Below are 1201 nucleotides of genomic sequence, written 5' to 3'. Positions count from 1 at the left end.
TCTATGTTTCTCAACATAAAATTAGTAATTTAGACTCTTACATGCCCTTTATTATATTTAATATAATTATGACGAGAGAGAGAGGATGACACCAATATAATTTTATTTATTAATTTTACTTTATTAATTTAAAAAGTATTATAATTTTACTTTATTAATTTAAAAAGTATAGCCCGTCGACATTTTTGTAGGATTTTCGACTTCAAATTATCTCAGATACACGTTCTAGAAGATAATGCGGTAGTTGCAGGACACTTTGTATGTATATATAATCGCCACACATAAACATATATGTCATTGACATGCGTGAGAAAACGGCATTTCGAGCCGTCTTACACTCAGATCAAGAATATAGCCAGATACTGAGCGCACACGTATATACATGACTATCATGCTGCCCTATGCATGTAGACAGATTTCATTGTGTGGAGGGTAAGGAGCGAACCGTCGCGTTGCGGACCGCCGCGACGCGCCGCGCAGTCGAAAACAGCGATTTTCATTTTGTTTAAACAATTGAAGTACAACAAAACAGTTTCTACTCTCAGCTCAGTACGGAGCACAAGGTCCAGACGTCGTGAGACCATTCGTTCGTGAGACGTGGTAGTGGCAATACAGTTGGCGAGATGGAGAACAGATCCACACGAAAATGTAAGTAACGTACATTTGACTAATTTATTATAACAATTTTAGAAGCCTATTCTGTAACTCTTAACGACTGTAATATAAATATTGAACTTTTATAATCGACGAATATGCAATTAGAATTTACACACTATAATGAAGACGGTATGTAAATTTTAATAATATATCCGTTGGAAGAAAATTGTAAGCTGCATTCCGTTGTTCATTGCGAGTGGAAAATCTGTAATATACGTAACATCAACTACAGATTTTCAATCCTCGCAGTAAAAAACGGACCGCAGCCATAATTGATTAATAACATAATTTTTGAAATATATTTATATTTGAAATATATTTATATTTATATTCATTTCAGATAAAAGTGAAGAAGGCACGCGCGCTACGCAAAAGTCGTTCCTGTCACCACCTGAGAAGGTGGTGACAAGGAAAGTGGCCAAGGAGCTGCTACTGACGTCGTCGCGTCAGGTTTCGGCAACCTCTACAAGACCAGCGGCGACGTCAGTAGCTCAAGCAACGTCGTCATCACCAACGGCAGCAACGACGTCGTCATTAGTGGAAG

At 37.6% G+C, this 1201-nt stretch overlaps 1 protein-coding gene across 1 annotated transcript in view; it reads left to right on the top strand.

Moving 5' to 3' along the window:
• The first annotated feature begins 623 nt into the window (after positions 1 to 623).
• The window catches only part of LOC108758953 (extensin-like), a 4029-nt gene continuing 3451 nt past the window's right edge, over positions 624 to 1201 (top strand). The window contains exons 1-2 of the mRNA XM_018504199.1: positions 624 to 648; positions 998 to 1194. Of these exons, the coding sequence (XP_018359701.1) occupies positions 624 to 648; positions 998 to 1194 (222 nt within the window). The remainder of the gene's footprint in view (positions 649 to 997; positions 1195 to 1201) is intronic.

Source organism: Trachymyrmex cornetzi, unplaced genomic scaffold (assembly GCF_001594075.2).
Source record: "Trachymyrmex cornetzi isolate Tcor2-1 unplaced genomic scaffold, Tcor1.1 scaffold1606, whole genome shotgun sequence".
Classification (NCBI taxonomy): Eukaryota; Metazoa; Arthropoda; class Insecta; order Hymenoptera; family Formicidae; genus Trachymyrmex; species Trachymyrmex cornetzi.
This window is presented reverse-complemented; position numbering and strand designations above follow the sequence as displayed.